The 21904-nt window shown below is 35.7% G+C and overlaps 2 protein-coding genes across 5 annotated transcripts in view; one reads left to right on the forward strand and one right to left on the reverse strand.

The window, feature by feature from the left end:
• Positions 1 to 8299, reverse strand: part of LOC113121191 (DNA repair protein RAD51 homolog 2-like) — a 45460-nt gene extending 37161 nt beyond the window's left edge. For all 3 annotated transcript variants that reach the window (XR_003294680.1, XR_003294681.1, XM_026291467.1), the window contains exons 1-7: positions 8039 to 8299; positions 7839 to 7952; positions 7643 to 7747; positions 7095 to 7231; positions 6897 to 7016; positions 6207 to 6390; positions 1206 to 1278 (exon numbers count right to left, since the gene is read on the reverse strand). Coding sequence is in view for 1 of the 3 variants with exons in the window: in XM_026291467.1 (XP_026147252.1) it covers positions 1206 to 1278; positions 6207 to 6390; positions 6897 to 7016; positions 7095 to 7231; positions 7643 to 7747; positions 7839 to 7952; positions 8039 to 8128 (823 nt within the window). In the remaining 2 variants the exon portion in view is untranslated. The remainder of the gene's footprint in view (positions 1 to 1205; positions 1279 to 6206; positions 6391 to 6896; positions 7017 to 7094; positions 7232 to 7642; positions 7748 to 7838; positions 7953 to 8038) is intronic.
• A 3396-nt stretch (positions 8300 to 11695) lies between these two features.
• Positions 11696 to 21223, forward strand: LOC113121192 (cysteine-rich protein 2-like). 2 transcript variants are annotated; one of them, XM_026291468.1, is made up of 8 exons: positions 11696 to 11878; positions 16700 to 16794; positions 17974 to 18031; positions 18361 to 18486; positions 19225 to 19293; positions 19442 to 19536; positions 19906 to 19963; positions 20731 to 21220. In XM_026291468.1, the coding sequence occupies exons 1-8, from the start codon at positions 11836 to 11838 to the stop codon at positions 20793 to 20795; spliced, it is 609 nt and encodes a 202-aa protein (XP_026147253.1). In that variant the 5' UTR covers positions 11696 to 11835; the 3' UTR covers positions 20796 to 21220. The 2 variants fall into 2 exon arrangements, with proteins under 2 accessions (XP_026147253.1, XP_026147254.1); XM_026291469.1 differs by lacking the exon at positions 11696 to 11878 and adding an exon at positions 16350 to 16596 and having other exon boundaries at positions 20731 to 21223.
• Positions 21224 to 21904: the final 681 nt, after the last annotated feature.

Genomic DNA, 21904 nt, shown 5'->3' on the forward strand with positions numbered 1-21904 from the left:
TGGAATATTGAAAAACTGTGATGTTTTCATTTAATTTTCAATAGATATCACACTATTATTGTTAACATGAATTATAGTTAAGTTATCATAATGTTTTCTTTTCATTTCTATTATATGTTTATAGCATGACTTTGTTGTGGCATTTTTCTTATAAAAATTTATATAAATAATATCTACTATAAAGCTCCAGAAATGATAAAAGAGCACCATAAATGTAATCCATATTCAAGTTTGTCTAATCCATGATATCTTTGTGAGATATCACAATAGAACAGACACAAATTTGAGTACCTGTGTGTGAAATTCACTAAAAGCATTCATTTGATTTCAATATTATCACTTGAGCCCATTCAAATATGGCATCTCAAAGATACACCATTTGAATTATTGGTTCTCTTGTGTCTTGCGACAAATCGAGATGTAACTTTAAGCATCAGATAAGACCAAGGATGGAGAGAGAAATGCAGAAAGAAGAGATCAACAGGCTGAGGCTGTATAAGGGTCATTCTTTTCCCACATAATCCCAAGAGATAGAAAAACAGAGATTGTGTGCTTGATGTGTGAGAGAAAGATACAGAGAGTAAGTGAGTGGGAGAAAGAGTTACTGGTAACCCCACCTTGTCGAGTGGAACAGTGGGATGTAAAGAAAGAGGTGTCTTGGGGTAAAGTTACAAGCCACAAACATGTGCCTGTTAGATAACATGAGAACGGAGCCTTTATCTCTTTTCCCAAAGCTTTGCCCCAAAACTAGACCCTTTCCCATTGTACACCTGGACATACGCCAGAAGATACTTGCTCAAGTCCATAAATACAGTGACAGAAGACGCAGGTCACTGCACAGCCATGGAATCAGAGATGTCATGGGATTCGCAGAAGGCCCAGACAGGTTTGTAGAGTGGGAGGATAGTGGTTTCAGCCCCCTGGTTAGCGTAATCCCATCTTCTCCAAGGTTAAGGATGTAGTTCCAAAGAATCTACAACAGCTGCATGTGTGGAAGGTCATAACTGATGCTCATTTGTCCCACACAACATCTTGGAAAGGCTCGGAACGATGGCTTCCATTAGCGAGATCAGAGAACAGCTCATTAGGGAGGGGTGAAACAGAAGAGCCTCTTGACGGGAATATCTGGTCTAAATTTCCACCATAGAATCCCTTTTACACAAAAACATTCTCCACAAAAAATCAGTGTAGACTCCAGTTCTTACCATCTGCCTGATTCCACTGAGGACAGTGAACCTTCTCGCCCACACGTGTGGTGATCTGGTTAGTTAAAACCACCTGAGGGAGACAGAAGGGAAACATCTGTACTTGAGTTCAGTCCAGTTTGAATGGATCACACAAAGATTAGAATAAACAGTCTGCTGTCACTATGGAAGTTCAGCAGATGCTGAATTTATCATCACAATACTTAACACTGTTGAAATCAGTGGTATATACATGTGAGTAAAAAACATTCAAAGAAATTCTAGCAGGGCCCCCAGCATGACAAAAATTTTTAAGGTGTCATGCAAGATCAAGTTCACGTCTTTCTTTGTTCAGTAGACAAGATATTGAGGAAAACATTGCAGGATTTTTCTCCATATAGTGGACTTAAATGGGAGCCAATAGGTTGAATGTCCAAATTGCAGGTTCAATGCAGCTTCAAAGAGCTCTACACGATCCCAGCCGAGGGATAAGTGTCTCATCTAGTGAAACAATCTGTCATTTTATAAAAAAATGACATTTTAACCTCAAATGCTCGTCTTGCACTGGCTTGACTTCACATGTTACGAAGTCAAGTCGGATAGGTCACATGTGACACAGACGGAAGTACCGACCCAGTATTTACAAAGCAAATTCGCAAAGAAAGTTAAACACCATTATTAAAAAAAGGTAAACAACAATGTCGGATGATTTAGAAATTTGACCTTATTTTTCACCCTACCCTACCTTTTTGAACTAACTAAACACGTAATGTGATTACGTAATGCGTGAAGTCGCACATGCTCATCGAAGAGCTAGGTCAAGACAAGCATTTGAGGTAAAAAAAAAAAAAAATTTTTAAAAAAAGTACTTTTTTTTTTTTTTTTTTTGCCCGAAAAATTTAGATTTTTTTCAGTAGATAAGACTGGCTAGGATACTGTGATAGTAGGATAGTGTGCAGTTTGCAGTTTGGACCATCAACCAATTGGCTACCACTGGAGACCACAATAAAAAAAATGTAATCAAAAAAAATTGAAACGTTTTCCTCAAAAACCTCAATTTCTTTTCGACCAAGGACAGTATGTCACTTCTCAGATATTTCAAAGACCCGCCAAATGCGATTTAACATGTTAAATCAATCGCCAGCAAACGGCAACAGGAATAACACATTGATAAAAAATTATAATAATAAATGTGCCTGTTGCCATTTGCCGGCATCTTTTGGTGTATATTGAACTGGCCTTCACAGTTGTGTTCCAGAAGTAAAAACATCATTCATTTTCTCCAGAGGGAAATAGATTTGAACAATAACTGATAAGCCTTTAAGAACCTACCTGTTATAATCTATAAGGTTGCTAGTCATTATGATAGGTAAAAACTGATAGACTGAATGCACTGTAAGTCGCTTTGGATAAAAGTGTCTGCTAAATTAATTTAATCAATTGTATATGCTTTTGTCGAACCTATCTGTTCACACTAATTCAACTTAAATTTAACAATTAAGCCTCACAGCAGAATTAATGTTGAAAACTACATTACCCATGATACTGTGCAGAACATTCCACCAATCAGAGTCGCAGTGAGCAAAGTGGGTTAAAAAGAGATATTTAGCTCCACCCACTCCCATGAAGTGGTCTCCTTGTGCTCTCAAAATACTTCAAAATTTGTATATGCATATTTTGCATGGAACTTAAAACATATTCTTTCTAGATACAGCCAACATCTTTTAAATAAGAACGCAGTTTGAAATTTCATCATTGTTTTTACATTCAGGCATGAACACGGGTCAGGGGTGAAAAAGGTGAGAAAGATATATTACCCGTCTAGGGGGGTCCGGGGTCCTCTGTAAGAAAAATTTAAATATTCCATATTTTAAAGCATCAATCTGATGCATTTTGAGATACTTTTTTTGAAAACCTGAGGAGAGCTGGAGAAACTTAACTTCAGGAACGAGTCAAAAATGATTATTAATTATTACGATTACTGTAGCCTACTGTTCATAAGTCAAACGACGGGGGTGGAAGGGGGATCGAGCGGGAATCTTTATTGGTGTCTCTTTTAATGATAGGCTTAACGCATCTGTCAATCATCTCCACCTGCTATTTGGGGGAAGAACCTAGCGTTATGATTGGTCGCACTCTTCTTCTTTTGCTGTTGCTTGATTTGAGGACTGCGCGTGCACAGAGTCGTCACCAGGTTTTTGCGTAGTTTAGAGCAGGGATGGGGAATGTTGATCCTGGAGAGCCTGTTTCCCTGAAGAAAAAAAAACCTACCTGTATCCCGAAGACCTTGATCAGCTTGTTCAGGTGTGTAGATTAAGGTTGGAGCTAAGCTCTGCAGGGACACAGGCCCTCCAGGATCAACGTTCCCCACCCCTAGTTTAGAGTGACAAATCGTACCAGTGTACTTTGAACTCAAAATGCTTATCCGCTACACAAATTGCGTAAAGGTTGGCAGCTCTGCTTATTTATAGAATGGTGTACCACTTTACCTTCTGCCTTGTCAGTCCCCTCACCTCAAAATCTACCTCCTCAAAAATGGCAGCGTTAGCTAATAATTTTCCACCGGAGCTTTAGCTAACGTTAACTGCTGTGTTCATTGACACAATTCATCAAGCTGTAGCTAACGTTAGCTAAGTCTATGTCAACAGAGCTCCTGGGTAACTTAACTTAGATATATCAGAAAATCAAAAAATTATTGAAACCATCACTCACCATCGCTCCCTTCTGGCACGCGCAACTATTCGCAGTTCACTGAATATGAACATTTTTTCTCGTCGAATCGTTTCAAAACGGCGAATTTCGCCGAAAAGTGAGATATTTTCATGTATGTACATTGGTTTAATTTCATTCTCAGTGGTTGATGGGACTGTATTCTTTCCCTCACTAAAGCTGTTACTATACATATATAAATATACAAATATTTTAATATTAAAGTAAAAGTGTCTCAACATGTAATTACATTGTAACAAATATAATTTACTAATATGGTATTTTCTAATAGGGCTTTTCCAGAAATAAGGATCAGGCAAGGGAGTGTTGCTTACAACATGATCTATTTTAACTATTAATTATGGGGTTAATTAAAATATAGCTGTACGTTATTCACAGTACTTAAGATTGCACTGAAAAAGACAAAACGATTTTCGTGCTGTAACTAGGTCGATGTTCTGATCTGATTAAATCTCACACGGCTCTTTCTCAAAAACACACAGATAAAAACAACCAGCCAAAACCTAAAACATTTCAACATTCCTTTATATGTATAAAGCTCGGGAGAACAAACTTAATAACCTCATTAGGGTTTGGCTCTAGGTGCTGAAGTGTAAGGTTTTATTTTGGGTGACCTGTTTTACGGTTATGAGTTTTTATGTGCGTGAGGGGGGCTATAACATAGTTACCTACCTCTAGGAGTTATCTAGCATGTGGTTTCATGTTGAGGCCCATTTCTACTCACTTGTGGCCAGTGGCAGTGTCAGACAGACATTTATTGCACTGATTTAAAACACAAAAGCCGCCTTTAAAATGAGCCTGGCTGGAGGGAACCACAGGAAAACTGCAGATTAGATGAGTTTGGGGTTACAGCCTGGGATGTCCTCTGAGAACGGTCCACTAGTTATTTTGGAATAAGGGAATGCACAGTATTTTGTTGAAGGACACTAATTAAACTTGATCCCAATGTCAACAAAGCCCGAAAATAGTCAATAAAATGATAAATTCATTCTAGTTTGCCTTCAGTAACTATAAACATGACTTGTTAACACATTTGTAGTGCAACCCATATTAAATTATTATTATTTTTTTGTTAATACAGTCCAAACTAAAGTCTGAAAATCAGGAATTTAAAACATGTTATAAATAAGATATGTTCCTGCCATTAAAGCAAAAAGGAAACAAGCAAAATACTTAAAAGCTTGTTAACTTCTACTCTTTTGCCTTTTCAGCTAATTATATTATAATATTTCAATTTATTTTAATTCTGTAATAATACTGTAATGATTTTTTAATAAATAAAAAAACAGCACAATATAAGCAATTAACACATTTATATGGATTCCTTAGTATTGTATGCTTCTCTGTAAAAATATTTAGAATTTAAATATTTAAAATCTAGAAATATGTATTAAACACAAACCAAATTAAATAGAATCAATTAACAACCACAAATTTCTTAGTATTTTACATGGTTATCTATAATAATTATAATAATAATAACAATAGCTAAAAGAATAGTAATACTTCAAAATCATAATTTGCTGAAAATATTTTTTTTATAAAAACAAAAATAACTAGAAATACAAAACAAATTAACATGAATTTCTTAGCATTTGATGTTTCTCTGTTACAACAACAGTAGTAGTGGTAGTAGTAATAATAATAATAATAACTTAAATGTTTAATTATTTGCTGGGTAAAAATGAACAGAAGCTAAAATAAATAGAAATATAAAAGCAATTAACATGACTTTGTTATTTTATATGCTTCTCTATATCAATCATTAACACTGAAATGATTAAAATATAATTTGCTCAAAATATATATTAAATTAGAAAAAATATCTAAATAAACTGGACCCCACTGTATGCATTAATTTGTCCTCCTAGTGGATGAGAGGAGTAGATCGAGCGAAACCTGATCCAGGATCAATCCTCTAGCTCTTATACTCTTTATAAGTAGGAAGCGGAAAACCATATTCCTGTGCAATCCTACCTTTCCTTTTCTAGATAAAAGGAAGGCATCGGGTATATATCTTTGAAGATTTTAGACTAGTGCGGAAATTCCCAAGATCAGATAACATGGACAAGCCGCAGGTTTTGTGTGAATGGGCCTCGAGTGTTTTTTCTAATGAATCTGGGCTTTCTGATGCTTTCTGGTGTTTAAAATACAGATGTGACCTAAAACACAGCACTGAAACTCAAAAACGTAAATGTGTAGCGACACCTTGAGGTTGAACGTGTGTACTACAAGTGCATGATTTTTGTCATGATCTGATCTGCAGAGACACACAGCCATGTAAACACTCACTGGGATGCAGAAGGCCTGCGAGAGGTACTTCAGTACAGCGGCTTCCTGGCCCAGTAGGTTACTCCTGAACGTTAGATTTCCCGGCAGCGACGTGTCAAACTCCTTCCTCACAACAGAAGCCACGGAATCCAAAATAAGAAGCCCGGCTCGACACGCAATTATGTCTTCCTCCAGACGCTCCAGCCTGTGCGACATCAATAAAACGCCCCACTAATATGTGTTTACAAGCTTAAATACAGCCTGCCGTAACAAAAGAGACTATCATGACCTCATCTATAGTCAATATTGCTACAGCCAATCCATTTAAATTCAGGATTTGTTTCATTGCATTTACATTTCATATTTAGATTTACATATTTAGCAGACTTATATATATATATATATATATGTGTGTGTGTGTGTGTGTGTGTGTTAATTATTAATTAATTAAATAATTCTTTTAGTGTTAATGTTATAATTTCATGGCACCCATTCCATTCCCTTGGAACCAAAACCAACACATTGGCGTCGTTAGCGCCACACTCTATAGTTTGAGCTGATCCTCTTAAAGCTCTGCATCGAAATGAATAGAAATGAAATGGAAGCCATTGTGAATCATCTTGAAAAGGTTTAATTTTTTGATAACGGTTTCTTTGAAAGTACAGTAAACTGAATAAAATATAATTAAATATGTATAAGTGTTTGCCGAACCTATTCAGGACGTCCTGGCAGGTGAGTTCCCTGAAGAGATGAACACGAGACGCCATCTCCAGCAGACGCTCCTTCACCGAAAAGAACTCTGGGAATCTGGCCTGTGCCATTTCCACCAATCTTAGAGAGGCAGATCGTGTGTGTGAGAGAAACGCTAAACGTGTACATGACAGAGAGTGAGCAAACGTTTTCCAACACCTTTCAGCAGAGAACGCCGACTCTGTGTCGATGAAGATGACCCCGCTGTCCAGACCTCCCATAGTCCTCGGCAGCGTAGCCAAAACACTGAGCATCATACACAGCTGAGTCTTTCCACAGCCTGACGGGCCGGTCACCTGACAAACAACACCCAGAAATGATGACTGGCATAATTCATGCACTTTCATGTCATTCCACACCTGTATAATGTTAAAAGTACTGTACTTGTGTGCTACATGTTGTCTTTTGAAGACATAAAATAGCTTTGTGTAGGGAAAATAAATGAGCTCATAAATCAAATATTGCACAAGTTTGACATAATGGCCGATGACATTTGACTGTCACTCAATGAAAACTTGATTTCTGAAGGATCATGTGACGCTGAAGTCTGGCTAATGGCTACTGAACATTCAGTAGTATTTTAAATATATTCGAATAGAACACAGGTGTTTTTAACTGTATTAATATTTTACATGAATCTGAATTATTTTCAAAAGCTTGAGCAGTGGTGTAAATAATGACATGATGCGTCGGTAGACTAGCGCTACCTCAGTGAGAGCACCCCTCGGCAGTCCTCCACGCAGTAATGTGTCCAGGGCAGGAAGTGATGTGGAGAAACACAGCTCTCCCTTCTTCCTCCACAAATCCCATGCCTGTCATCAACAAAAACGCATCACTCACTACTAATGAAAGACTTCTCGAGTTAAATAATCGCAAGACGGGGTCAGAGAATGGGAGACTCACGCGGCTCACAGCCGGGGCACAGGCTCTACTGAGCAGCTGCAGGAGCTCCAGAGCCGCGGGGTAACTGAGTCCAGCCAGCCGCATGAGCTCCACGGGTGTTATGGACAGGACATCCTGCAGGTCACACAGCACACACGTTTACAGAAGCCTCCTCCATTCATATAATAACAGAGCAGGAGGTTTGAGGCTGGGTCTCTCACCTGACAGGTTTCCAGTTGATGGCGCTTGAGTCGCTCGCAGAGCTCTGCTGAGACGCCCGTCCTTCGTAACTTCTTACTTGCCATCAACATAGAAGAACCGATCGTTATGCGATCGTTATATGACTATAATAAATTACACTCTTCCGTAACGATTGCACACATGACACAGAGAGCTTTAGAATGAAACTTTTCCATGAAAAAAAGAAAACGTTATGAGTTTTGAAATAGCGAAGCGCGCCCGGAAGCAAACGGAAAAATGTAGTCCTTGTGGATTGTGGGTAATGTAGTTTACGATGTAAATAAAGCTGTTTTTGTATTTAAACATACAATATTATTATTATATATATTTTTTTAAATAAACAGGGTACAACTCATTAATTGTATTGGACCTTATTATTATTATTATTATTATGTGTATTGTTATTTACAGTGCAAGACAGGGAACACTGCATTATGTATATATATTTTGGATGTGATTAATAGCGATTAATTGTTTGACAGCACTAATGTACAGTCAAAAGAACAGCCTTAATATTAATATTAATATTATTCATAAAACTAATTTAGGATCATACGTTTTTGTTGTTGCTGTTAAAAAATAAACAAATTAATTTCATGTAGTTGCCATAGCAACATGTCCCGTTTTGTTTCATTTTACATTAAGTAGGCTACTAAAATATCAAAATAAAATGAAAGCCTATATTAAAATGAATAATATTTAAAAGACTAAATTCTAAACCAAAATTATTGTGAGATACAGAAAATAAAAAAATGGTAATACTTGTGAAAAATATTTCCAAAAGATGTATTAGTTTATCAATTATTATTATAAAAAAAATATTTTATTTGCACTTGAATTTTAACTAACTTTGGTAAAGTGTGTGTGTGGGGGGGGGGGGGGGGGGTAATTCCTTCCATTTACATGTGATCAAAAGCATATGTTTCTTGACCACTTTTTATAAAATAAAGTGAAAAATAATGACTTGATAATTAATCATGACACTGAAAGGAATTATATTTGTTAAGTAATAAGAATATGCCATGAACAGTATAACTGCATATGTTGCATGTATAAGGGAAGTTGTGGTTAATCCTAGCTAAAAACAAATCATATAAATCATATTTGCTATATTTAATGTTTATTTTGACTTGATTAAATGCTTTCCTCTAAACCTCTTGGTGTTTTGATAACCTTTGTGATCCTTCCAAGTTATTTTGTCATGCCTCACTGTCAACTCTTCCCTCCTGACATCAATAAAGTCTTTTTTATATAGTTTCCTCATCTGAATAATGCAAAAAATCATGGGAATTTTGTTAAGATACTTAATTTATACTTGAATGGAGGAAAAGCAAGGTGTGACGGAATGCATCAAATTTCTGGAAGAAGGAGACATCATTGCATAAGTAAAAAACAAAAGAATGTAAATGAAAAGGTTTAGGTTTTTTAAAAGCACGTGGGAATAAAAAGTTAAAATGTTCTTGTTTTTGCAAGGCAATGAAGATGACAAATGAAAACCATTTCTCACAATATTTTAGCATGATAAATGTGAGGGGCCAAAGTCCCCATCCTCAGAAATAGTTTATGGCTTTTGAAAATAAACATGCTTTATTTAGAGGCAATAATGGGGAGACCAAATCAGATGACCAAGTCTCTGAGGACATGTGTGTTTAAATCAGCACCAGAATGCACAAGTATGTTATTTCTATGGTATAGAGAAACTCGCTGACCCGTCTTCAAGCTCACAGACAGTATGAGCCACCAGCTTTGCTCTCATGGCATCTGACAGCCGGTGTGAACACACAAAAGACCCATGTATGGACAAAGTATCAGGCCTGTCTTTCACTATCTCTGTACCTGCTAGAGATAAGCACCCTGCCTGTTCATGACACTTGGCGAGGGTCTGGTTAAAATAGACCAAGAGGAATGACTGCAGATAAATCCAGCCAATACGGAAAATATATTTTGGTAAAAGATTTATTGCAACAGAACAACCAGAACATGATGTCAATTATTAATTATAAATATCAAACAGTGTTTTCATCAGTTTACAGCATTACTGTATATAGGAACACAGCATGCAAGACTTTTATAAAGGCTAAACATTCTCAACAAAATCAGCCTGAGGTAAAGTTTTTGAGCTCAACAGCATGATCCACCTGTTTCTGTCTGGCCCTTGCAGTTCATTATCAGTGGTTGCTTCATTTGTTGATGTACTTTATTTGTTCAGTTGTTATTCTAGTTCTGTAAACACTGTAATGGCACACAAGGGTCAACATGGATAAATCCAAACAGTTTGAAAAGCATCAGTGGCTTGCTGTCCAGTTGTGTCTCACACATACGCCATCCTCTTATCCTGTTTTACTTTGCCTTTTATAAGAGGGTCAACAAACAACATGTGTATGTCTTCGTGATTTATTCGGCCTGCAGATTAGCCTTGTTTGCATATGTCCTGATAAAATGTGCTGTAGCCTTTCTGTGTGACCAATGTGGAAAGTAACTAATCATAATAAATTAGGGCTGCAAAACGATTAATCACTATTTATCACATTCAAAATAAAAGTTTATGTTTACATATGATATTTGTGTGTGTAATGTGTATATTGATTTAGATATAAATACACACACATGCATATATTAATGAAAAAAAATGTAATATATATATATATATATATATATATATATATATATAATATTTATATTTATGTGTAATACACATTATATAGGCTACAAGTATATATATATATATATATATATATATATATATATATATATATATATATATATATATATATATATATATATATATACTTGTAGCCTATATAATGTGTATATATATACTTTTTTATATAAACAAATATAAAGTATGTAATCATAAACTTTTATTTTGAATGCGATTAATCGTAATTAACCGTTTTCCTGCCCTAAGAAAAATACATAAATGAAAAATCAACACGACGAAAAGGTTTATCAAAAAAATTAAAAAAACGTAACCAAGCACAGTTAAATACAACAATCTGAATTAAAACATTGATTTATAACAAATACATGTTTTATTTATATATATATATATATATATATATATATATATATATATATATATATATATATATATATATATATATATATATTATATATATATATATATATATATTATATATATATATATATATATATTATATATATATATATATATATATTATATATATATATATATATATATATATATATATATATATAATGTGCAATTATAACAAAAAAAAGAATGCATTTAAATAATCGGTCATATTTGCATAAATTCGGAATTTCTAAATTGTATGCATCTTTCTCCTGAAAGTCAGACTGCATCAACTTGCATTGCACTTCTTATAGTAACTAATCTATTCCTTGTATTATTTATCATAATAAAAATGAATTACATTATTATATAATGTATTTCGTAGATAGATGTGTTCTATAATATGTGTGATGTATTAATAATATATCAAATGTTTTCAGTGTAGTATTGTGTTCGGTCGTGGTGGAGTAGGTATTGTCATGTATTATAAGGTTTCTATGAATGGCATGGTGTCTATATGCTCTGTGTGCGCTGACATCGATGTTTAATGAAATGAAGGGTGAGCACATTCACGCGCGCGCTGCGCTGACGTCATCGAGGGAGGATCCGCGCCGGCGATCTTGAAAGGGAGGACGCGCTCGCGCTTTGAGCATCTCTAAGAACGCGCAAGTCGCATTCACTCAGGTCTGAATAAAAAAACTGCGTGCTTAAATCAAAGGAAATCCCAGCTTCGCACGGAACATGGCATCAAAATGTCCCAAATGTGACAAAACGGTTTATTTTGGTAAGTCCTCCATTTTTCTCTTCTATTTCGCAGTGCCATGAATAAAACAATGCAAACGGGTGTCTGCACCGTAGATGTAATAACCTAGTGTATGAATTTACAATAATTCTCGTATGCCTTATAAATAACCTCTGCAAACCATTCAGACATTAGTGCTGACTCGATGGTAACTACCTGGCTAATCACGCCTGCACGATATTCTCAATAAATTAATTACGGTTTATGATTAAGATTGCTGCATCTAATCAAGCTATGAGTATTTTATATGCATGGTGACCTATTTGAGAGACCAAATTGAGCTCGTGCAGTGAAATAAACTGAATGGAAATCACCACTGTATAGCTATACACACAGAGAGAGAGAGTTTTCTGATTTAATAATGGAAGACTAGTGAAATGTAGGATAAAGATGAATGAAATCTGACTGTATAATATATTACATGACACTATTAATGCTCATAACCCCATTGCACTAGAATAGCTATGATCTGGTGACTGTAAAACATGCAAGAATAATCGCTTAATTAGGTTTTCAATAGGCTTTGAGACTTATTTTATGTGAACAAACATGAGTGAAACAAGTATGCAATTAGAATAAACCAATAAAACCACCAGATATTGAAATGCAACCACAGTCGGCCTGATTTAAGAAATTTTATGAGTCCCTTAATTTTCAGCTGTCCAGTCTAGACCTTTACTTTCCCTTCACTCAAAATCCTCCTTTGAATGGGGTGTGTAACAGATTTGGATTTATTGGAAAATGTTAAACAGAGATGTTTTTTCATGCTTTTTATCTCATGGTGAAATGTAACTAGGCCAAAATTATTTTCAACTGCAGGTGTCACTGGCATTTGTCCCCACACTGTAATTAGTCGTTACATTAATTGATTATTTATCATTAACAGCAGTCAGCCAGAATTAAGATATTTAATATTTATTCATTCATTCTGTTCTTTCAAAGCATCAAATCAACATGCACGATTAAACATTTTGTTTGTGCTTATATCATATGCTGAGCTGACTGCCTCCCACTGAGCATTGTAATAATTAAAATGTGCGATCCACTTTGTCTCTGGCTTCTCCTCGCTTACTTGAGACTTTCACAGCTGTGACCCGAGAAAGCATTCTTGTTCATTTGAATACATCAAATAACCTTTAAGTATGCAGCCTGGCACACGGCTACTTTTAAATGGCTTTTAGGTACATGCATTTTGCACGCAAACATGTATTTATGCCATATAACAGCAGTTTGTGCAGGCCTTTCTCTTTCCAGTCAGTGGTTATAGGGAATAGTTCACCCAAAAATTCTACTGTACTCACCCTCAGACCATCCAAGATGTAGATGAGTCGTAACGGATTTTAAGAAATGTAGCATTACATCACTTGCTCACCAATGGATCCACTGTAGTGAATGGGTGCCGTCAGAAAGAGAGTCTGATAAAATCATCACAATATTCCACAAGCGATCTACACCACTCCAGTCCAGTTCATCAATCAACGTTTTGTGAAACAGAAAGCTGTGTTTTAGACAATTTAAAACATTTTCATTAAGATGTTTTTCATTTCAAACTGTTGCTTGCTTCTTCTGACTAAAATACAAGCCCTCTTTCCCGAATAGTGTGTCCTCTGCCTGGTGAAATTGTTCTTTAGTCCGAATAAGGAAAGAAATATGCACAGATCAAGCATATTTGACAACAAAGGATGGACTTTTTCACTGGATGAAGTGTTATTATGGATTATAGAGACTGGTATTTTGAGCAGAAGTGATTGTTTAAGTTCAAAACGTATTAATGATGTGTTTGTTGCTTACAAGCGTGCAGCTTTTCACATCACAAGACATGAATTGATGGACTGAATTGGTGTGGATTACTTGAGGATTAATGTGTTGTTTTAATCAGCTGTTTGGACTCTCATTCTGACGGCACCCATTCACTATAGAGGATCCATTGATGAACACTTGTATGCCCTGAGGGTGAGTTAAATTTCAATTATTATTATTAACCTTTTTTGTTTTTGGTCCATGAAAGTCATTAAATTATTTAGATTTTTAGTATTTCTAAAAAATAAAAGAAAATGATGCTGAAGTTTTTGCAACCTCTTTAACTTTCTGTCAGACTGCAATTTGCCACACATATCCTCGCTATGGAAACAGCTCATTTGATACTCAGGTTAAGAGGCATCATGAAAGCATTGAACAGAACTGCAAATCTAGAGACAAGGACTAATTACTGTCTGTTCAGCACATTCGTCTGCTGCACGAAAAAACAAACAGTTTTTAATCATATTACTCTCCTGCTGTGTTTGTGAGCACAAAGATGGAGAAAATAGATAAGATTAAAGAAAAAAGTAATATTGCATGCATTTAGCATAAAATAGACAACATAAAAGCAAAAAATACATATAAAATATACAGAAATAATGAAATAATGTTATAATAAATAAATATTATTTCCATCTTAACTAGTTGCCTGGAAACAAAACTGCATGGCAATGGAAAATTGTCAAACTGCTACATGAAGGAACTAAAACTGGCTTATAGGTTACATTTCAGTTTCTCTGAAAGTCACTAAAAAGTTTGATATATAATAATGGATAATTGTTTTAAAAGATAATTGTCTCTCATGCTCACCAATCCCCATGGATGTTTATTTGATCAATAACAGTCGATACATAGAGACAAATACAGTCGAAACAGAAATGTTTTGAAATATTATACATTTTAACAAGTATTTGTGATGCAAAGCTGAATTGTCATCATCATTCCTCCAGTCTTCAGTGTCACATGATCCTTCAGAAATCATTCAAATATGCTGCATTTCTCAAGGAACTTTTCCTGGATATACATTTAAAACAGTAGTGATGGTTAATATTTTGGTGGACACCATGATTCATTTTATTTCACTGACGTGTGTGTAAGTACTGGATAGATAGATAGATAGATAGATAGATAGATAGATAGATAGATAGATAGATAGATAGATAGATAGATAGATAGATAGATAGATAGATAGATAGATAGATAGATAGATAGATAGATAGATAGATAGAAACACATGGTGTATCATGCAGATAATTATTTTTTCCCGCTAGAACACTTTTTACTGGTTTATTCAAAGTTATCCCTTCTTTATTAGCTGGTTTATTGCCTTATATGCATCATGTGCTCACAAAATGAAGAAAATGGATTTGTTACCCTGAGGCAACATCCTGCAACAGAACACACACAAATAAACACACTTGCCTAAACATCCTGACCTGAAATGTTACTGTGCAGTTCTTCGCTCTTAAAGGGGTGGTTGACTGTTTTTTTCTAGGCTTGGTTGCGTTTATGGGGTGCAGTCTAACATTTAATTAAAATTTAATTAACAATAAAAAATAAAAATAAACACTTATTTTTCACAAAACTGACCTTTATTCCACACCAATTTGTCCCTTCTCTGACAAACGCATCGATTTATTTCCTGTTATTATGAAGCCCCGCCCTCAGAAATACACGATGTGCTGAGATTGGTCAGCTGGCTCAGTGTGTTGTGATTGGCTAAAGCGCCTCTAGAGCGCGTCTGAACATCCCGCCCCCCTCAAGCTCAGAATGTGCTCTGGTTGTTTTGTAAACAATGACGTCCTCTATATTGCTTATCAATTTGAGCCTGATTGAGATGCAGAGATTATTAATGAAGAGGATCGCACAGAACCTGTGCAAGCACGGCTCTTAATGCTATGTTTGTTTGTTGTTGTCTTATACTTTTAGATACGCTGTTGTTCATAAATGCTACTGCTTCTGTTAGCTTTTAATATACGGTTTTATTCTGATTAAAGCTTTAATACAGCACAGCAACCATACGCGCATCCATGTTTAACGCTTCTCGTAGCTATGTGAAAATCAGTGTATAAATGAAACAGTTCTTATGATCTGACTGAGAGATTGAGAGAGATGCAGAGCAGGGCGCCGTGAGGAACAGGGTTGAGATCCACTGCTTTAGAACAATGATTTTGGAACTTGTGGATCTATTAGCATCCTTAAAAGACAGAATCGCAATTCATATATGCACAGATTCTTCCGTGCGCCCCTAGTTTTCTCCTCCTCTTCTCTAAAGCAGCACAACATGGCCTCACCTCCTTTGTTGCATGTTCCCAGGGGCGGGGTTTATCTGGGTTTGTGATGTAACAAACATGTGAAGAAGCTCGTTGTAGTCCCTTATTAAACTGCCAGAATTTAAAAAGACTTTGACCTTTCAGCGCTGCAACTTTGCAGGTATTTTTTATGCTCAAACAGCAACATTACACACTAACTAACATTAAAAAAGTGACATCGCAATCAACCACCCCTTAAACTCCGAGAGACGTGACACTGCTCTGTGGAGATCACCTCATGAGGGTGTTCTGTGCTCCCTGAGGCACGTGTCTGGAATATTTTGGCCTTGATATGACAAGGTCAGATTTGATAAGAACCTTTCACTCTATGATAGTGTTTCGCAGTCATCCACATCGCCCAGACATCCTCTGTGAGACAGTAAACAGACGGACAATACTCTTCACATTATCTCTCACTGAGACTCATTAAGATGTGCTTTGACAAAAGACTAAATGGATAAACACATTTAGAGGGTCCAGGATAGACTCAAACCACCATTACATAAAAGCTCTGATCTTTGCCGGGCACCATTACAGTGAGAGTCTCTATGGAGTCATTTCAGCTCAATTGTTGGCTTCAGGAAAGAGGTTTAACACTTTTTTTTAAAGAGCCCCTTAAACCATCATCTTAATGTACATCTTCAGATGAATGATGCTCTGTAAAGGGAATAAATCTCTTTGTGTCTTGCAGCGGAAAAAGTAACCTCCCTGGGAAAAGACTGGCACAAATTCTGTCTGAAGTGTGAACGCTGTAACAAGACTCTGAATCCAGGAGGACATGCAGAGGTGAGAGGAAGACAGCTAAAAAAAATAACATAAAAAATAAACCCGTAAAAGAGTGTGTTGAAGATAAAGATCCCGTTAAATGCACTTTTCCTTCATTTATATTTGCTACTGCACTGGAAGTTGCTGCATCATGATATTCAGATATACATTAATGTTACATCTAATGTCAGTGATGTTGATTTATAGTTTGCAAATTCAAAATGTTACTCTTATTTAGCAATTTTGTTATTAATCAGTGCTTCGAGTCTAACCCTGAAACAACATACAGAACGAACAAATATTGCTACAAGTGTGATTGCATCATATAATAATTGCTGTTAACAATATTCATCGTCTGGTTGACTACGTCTTGTATAAATTTTTCTGAAAATTCCTATCATATGCACACAAAGTGACAGTCACCACTTACAAGCTACTACTAAATATTGTACAAACGTAATTTTCTGTAAAGTTGCTTTGTAATGATTTATATTGTAAAAAGCGCTATACAAATAAACTTGAATTGAATTGAATTGAATTGTAAGTAAATCACAATTTATGACTCACTCATAAAGACAGTTCTGAATTTGGAATAGCATGCCAAATTACTACTCTTTTCTGTATTTCTGTCATTTTTATATGCCTAAAATAGTAAGAAAAGTTACTAAAAATATATTTTTAAATGTACTATGCCACTTCACCATGCGCAAATGCGCAAATATGAATATGTTTAAACACTTTGCATACAAGTTTTTTTTTTTTTTTACATTAAGATATTTTTTAGTTTACCATCAATGCTTGTCACTTCATTTGGCAGTACTAGGCAACCATATTTCAAATATAATAAAAGTAAACTCGAAATTACATAGTCCAACTAGTTGCATTTATTAAAAATTTTACTATAATACATTTTTAATTTAACTGTAAGATTCCATAAAATACATGTCAGAAAACAATACACCAATTAGCACTAGTACTTTTCTAAAGTGTATTATTTTCATAATAAGACTTTTTTTTAAAGCGTAGCCTAATTCTTTTTCAAAAGGGCCGGTGCAGTTGTTTACTCTTTAGATGTTGAGAATATTTCATGCTTTAATAACTGGACAGCATGAGTGTTAAATTTTGATGACAACGTACAAGTATGACAGGAACTGGATGCCTAATTAATCTGAGTGATGTGCTTTATTCCACTGTTAACAGCATGATGGGAAGCCATACTGCCACAAGCCATGCTATGCTGCCCTCTATGGACCAAAAGGTGCGGTACATCTAATTAGTGCCTTAGATGCATCTTCTCATAATTTGTGGGGCTTGCAGCAAGTAGGACACCCCTTCCTTTGATGCTACAGATTCTTAATGAGACAGACAGCCTGCACGAGAGCAGCTTTAATATCTGATCTTCAGATATGGATTAAAGTGATTTCTGTCATCATTTACTCAGCCTTGTGTCATTTCAAACCTGTATGACTTTTTCTTTTGAGAAAAAATATAAGTTAAAGAATGCTAATGTATGTTAAATTCTTACACACTGTAATGTCAAATACAATCAGAAAAGAAGCAACTGTACTGCCTGTCATATCCCTATAGGTGTGAATATCGGCGGAGCTGGATCATATGTCTATGAAACACCTGTGAGTGAAGACACTGTCCCCGATGCAATGGAAACCAAGCCCAAGGCTGAAGAGAAAAAGGCTACTAGGGGCCCAGTGAAGGGTGAGTTTATATTACTATAGACAATAATGCAGAGACTAAATATTTAACTACACAGCCTACTGTATTTGTTTGATATGCCTCTAAATTCTCAGCATGATCAAAACTTGTTATCTGCGATCTGCTTCATGACTTCTGTTGTCTGATTGATAGTCTAGAGCATAGTTCTAAAGTTGTCCACCTTCAGCTCATGGTTTGTTTTTGCTGTGAAACCTTTAATGATTTTTATAAAATTGTATAAATCACTTTTATATTGTTAGTAACTGAAGCAAATTTTTCATTCATTTCTTAAAAAAAAATCATGCCCCCCACAGACTTAAAGGGACAGTTCACCCAAAAATGAAAATGACATCATCATTTACTCACCCACAATCTGAGTTTCTTTCTTCTATTGAGCACGAAAGAAGATATTTTGAAGATTGTGGATAATCAAACAGTTGCTGGTAACATGGAAGTTAACGCCCACCAGCAACTACTTTGTTACCAATAACTTCCATTTTTGGGTGAACTATCCTTAAATTTCTATGTTGGGTTTTAATACACCTTATAGCAAGCAACCATATAGCAAGGCAACTGCGACATTTGCATGGACAAATTCTACTGTGCTTTCTAGAACAAAGAAGCTGGTGATAATGAGTTCTGTATTTTATTTTAGGAGTATTACATTTATGGTAATTACATGTTAATGTCATTTAAATGAATGATATTTTTGAGAGTAACTGTTTACCTAATATTCTCCAGCTGCAAGCTTCAGTTCGTTTTCTGGTCAGCCGAACATCTGCCCAAGGTGCAACAAGACAGTGTACTTCGGTAAGCGCTGACATTCAGACAGCAAAGTTCACCAAATATGGACTTGCGCTGGAACTTGTGTGTTCAGCAGTGCCGGGACATACATTAACATTTCCTGAGGTTGCCTGATGCTTACAGAAGGGCCCGTGTTTCCTTCTTTGTGTTCCAGCTGAAAAGGTCAGCTCCCTGGGTAAAGACTGGCACAGGCCCTGTCTGCGCTGTGAGAGGTGCAGCAAGACTCTGGCTCCAGGCAGCCATGCAGAGGTAAGGGACAGAGACAGCATTAGACACTTTCAACGGGAAGACCTGTTGATTCGCAGCCCAAAAATATATAGCAATATATTTTAAGTTACTTATATTGTCTACTCTATTTTGGGCCTGTATTTCAATCTTTAAAGGTTTAAACTAAATATATATATGTAGTTGCTTATATTGTGATGTTCACTATGTACATGTATTTGAAATATAATTTGGTCCAAAAAAAAAAAGGTATCTGCATGGATGGAATAGAAATGTAATTATCCCCTCTCTAAGGTGCAGCTCAAAAACATCTAGACTAAATTGTTGTGCAATTCATCCAGATTTGATTAAATGTGATTTAATAGTGAACATGGCTTCTGTTTTAAACTGCAGCACGATGGCCAGCCGTACTGCCATAAACCCTGTTACGCTGTTCTCTTTGGGCCAAAAGGTACATTTCCCATTGTTCATTATCTTACACATATTAAAGGAGTCGTATGATGCCATTTCAAGTTTTTATTTTTCTTTGGAGTGTTACAAGCTGTTTGTGCCTACTGTATATAAGATCTGTAAAGTTGCAAAGACAAAAGTCTCAAACCCAAAGAGATATTCTTTATAAAAGTAATGACTCGTCCAACCCTTCCTAAAACACCTTGTTCAAACACGCCCCCACATGTTTGCGTCACTGGTTTGGAAGATTTGCATAACACCGCCCAAATGTTTACGCAAAGAAAAAAGGCGTAACTGTAGTATTGTTGCTACCACAGCCACCATGTTGTTGAGACACTGTGTGTTTCCAAATATGGTAAGGGGCGTAACATTTCCATCACACGCTTGAGGTATTTGGCCAATCACAACGCACTGGATAGCTGACCAATCAGAGCACACTGCGCTTTTCAGAACAATGAGCTTTGTCAAAATCATCACGTTTTAGTAATTTAACTATTCTTGTTCTAAATATGCCTCAAAAGATTTTGTGAACTATTGTTACACTTCTTTAAATCATACACTCAAAAAATGCTGGATTCTTTCAACCCAACTTTGGATCAAAATATAGTTGAAAATGTTTTCAATTACATTTTCAACTTAAAAGTTTGGTTAGTCCATGTTTAAAGAAACCGCCCAGCATTTATTAGAGTCTAGTAAACGTTCATTGTTTTGAGGTTTGAAATATTGATCTTTAACCCATGATAATATAGTTTCGCTGTTTTTGTTCAGGAGTGAACACTGGAGGTGTTGGCAGTTACATATATGAGGACCCAAATTCTGAGAGCCAGTCCTAAGAACGACAGTCACACCAGCAGTATATCATTAGCAACCGTAGATTCAAGCTTCTCGTCTGCTTCCTTTAACTTCACTTCCTCTCTTTCTTGAGCCTGCACTGATCTTGTTCATCTATTCTACAGAGTGCCACTTAATTGTACTAAAATGAGCTAGTATTACTACTTACTAACAGGAATATGTGTTTAGCCTTTTGCTGTATTTATATATGGTTTATATATTTTTAAGAATGTAGTTGGGATTTTGATTTTTTTGACTGTGACATCGAATTAAAGGTAACACAACAAAATTCTGTTCAGAATTAAATGTTTTTACCAGTAGTTCTAACATATGTGTAGTTGTGTAGCACTTTAGCACACTTATTTATTAAAGTTTACTGACAGTACATGTTTTCTGAACTTTGGACTTAAGGTCTGTTTATGTATTAAAAAAAAAAACTTTGTATTTGAAATTAATAAAAAATATATTGTTAAGTGTATTCAATTGTTTTATTTCACTTTTGGGATGCCTATGGCTGGTTTTTTTTTTTCTTTTCTTATTTACAGTACTCCCTCCAGTGCATGGAGTGCAAACTCCCGAGCCACTGTATCACCCCCTGGATGTCTATAAGTGAACTACAACGCTAATACTTTCACCAAAGAAGAAAAATTATTCTGAAGCTGGAAACCATTGATCAATAAATACCAACTCTAAAAAAATCAAGCAGAAATTACAAATAATTGTGTTCAGTTAAAAGGAATGTTTTTACATCTGCTGTGTACAGTGGCGTAGCCAGTGGAGGGGCCATGGGGGCTGATTGGCCCCCCATTGTGCCCCCACCCTTCTACTTGTCTGTCACACACAAATTCAAATCATAATCTTTCAGTTTAGTAAATAACTCATGATTGCGTCACGATGCTTCTCAACGAGGACCAAGAATAGCGAGCTGCTGTTTTCCAACGAAAAAAAGCACAGGATAAGTTGATCTATTTTATATAGCTTATGTTTTTCGATTAGCGAGATGACCAAGATGCTAATCATTATATTTACTATGCTCCTCTGATGCTGAATGTAAAAGGGGTTTACTGCGTTACGATTTACTTATTTTTCGGCCCAACGCGCCGATATAGGC

This window comes from Carassius auratus, chromosome 20 (genome assembly GCF_003368295.1).
Source record: "Carassius auratus strain Wakin chromosome 20, ASM336829v1, whole genome shotgun sequence".
NCBI classification, from domain to species: domain Eukaryota; kingdom Metazoa; phylum Chordata; class Actinopteri; order Cypriniformes; family Cyprinidae; genus Carassius; species Carassius auratus.

Excerpts from the sequence above, each read along its gene's own strand:
- LOC113121192 (XM_026291468.1), top strand. The coding sequence starts at position 11,836 with ATGGCATCAAAATGTCCCAAATGTGACAAAACGGTTTATTTTG. Across the intron at positions 18,032-18,360 it reads TGCCCTCTATGGACCAAAAG|GTGTGAATATCGGCGGAGCT; the intron begins GTGCGGTACATC and ends ATATCCCTATAG. Across the intron at positions 19,964-20,730 it reads TGTTCTCTTTGGGCCAAAAG|GAGTGAACACTGGAGGTGTT; the intron begins GTACATTTCCCA and ends GTTTTTGTTCAG.